The sequence below is a fragment of the Penaeus monodon genome, chromosome 19 (assembly GCF_015228065.2).
Source record: "Penaeus monodon isolate SGIC_2016 chromosome 19, NSTDA_Pmon_1, whole genome shotgun sequence".
NCBI classification, from domain to species: Eukaryota; Metazoa; Arthropoda; class Malacostraca; order Decapoda; family Penaeidae; genus Penaeus; species Penaeus monodon.
This window is the reverse complement of record NC_051404.1, coordinates 48,898,574-48,899,498: the sequence shown is the minus strand read 5'-3', so window position 1 is coordinate 48,899,498 and position 925 is coordinate 48,898,574. Positions and strand designations below refer to the sequence as shown.

Below are 925 nucleotides of genomic sequence, written 5' to 3'. Positions count from 1 at the left end.
ACTCGGCTCCCAGCAGTCATTCAAATTTTCTCACACGTCACCCAGATTCAATGGGAATGGGATACTGTTTGAATAGATTTGTGGTTAAATGTAGCATGATTTTAGGCAGTGAATATTTACAGTAAGATGTCAGTAGAGGAAATCAGTATAGATAAAGAGTCGCATGCAAGATATGAGCTTTATGTTCATTCCTCTTTAGGTTATCACTCATATATCAAATTGGATACTTTAACTCATTTCTGCAACTGGCCATTTGGTGTACTACTCATAGAGGAACAGTAACTCAGTTGAGAGATGATGAGAATACATGCATGCCCACTGTCTTTTTGTTTATTGATTGTGTTCATGAGACAGCAAACTATCCTTATTATTATTAATCCACTATATTTCACTTATTGATATAAGTATCCACTTTTATTACATATATTTACCTTTTACATTCATCATAAACTGCCACCTTTCTATCCCCTATCAGGTGTCATGTGGAAAGTGTGGCAATGGACTGGGCCATGAATTCCTTAAGGATGGACCAGATGGAAAGATGTCAAGGTTCTGAATATTCTCACACTCCCTCAAGTTTATTCCTAAAACTGGTATGGAAGGGTATAAATATGCTTTGCATGGCCTCTTCATTTTGGCTCTTTTATCTGTTTATATGTGCTAGTGGTAAGATATATTTATCAGGGATGAATGAACTTCTTATCAAGCACAGATATACTGCATCTTATCACATAATGTAAATTGTAGATCTTATATTAATGAAAATAGCACTATTTTTTTGTTTCATAAAGTTATTAAGATTTAAATACATTGTTATAGATGTACTATATTAGTTTACATACCTAAGAGATCTTGTATGATTAATTGCAAAAAGTACTTGAAAGTAAAAAAAAAAAAAAATTCCAACTTTCACTTGAAATGTTAA

The 925-nt window shown here is 32.8% G+C and overlaps 1 protein-coding gene across 3 annotated transcripts in view; it reads left to right on the top strand.

The window, feature by feature from the left end:
- Nucleotides 1-925, top strand: part of LOC119585298 (methionine-R-sulfoxide reductase B1-like) — a gene marked incomplete at its 3' end in the record, with an annotated part of 10,944 nt that overhangs the window by 9,042 nt on the left and 977 nt on the right. For all 3 annotated transcript variants that reach the window (XM_037933972.1, XM_037933973.1, XM_037933971.1), the window contains 1 exon segment: nucleotides 476-593. In XM_037933972.1, the coding sequence (XP_037789900.1) occupies nucleotides 476-593 (118 nt within the window).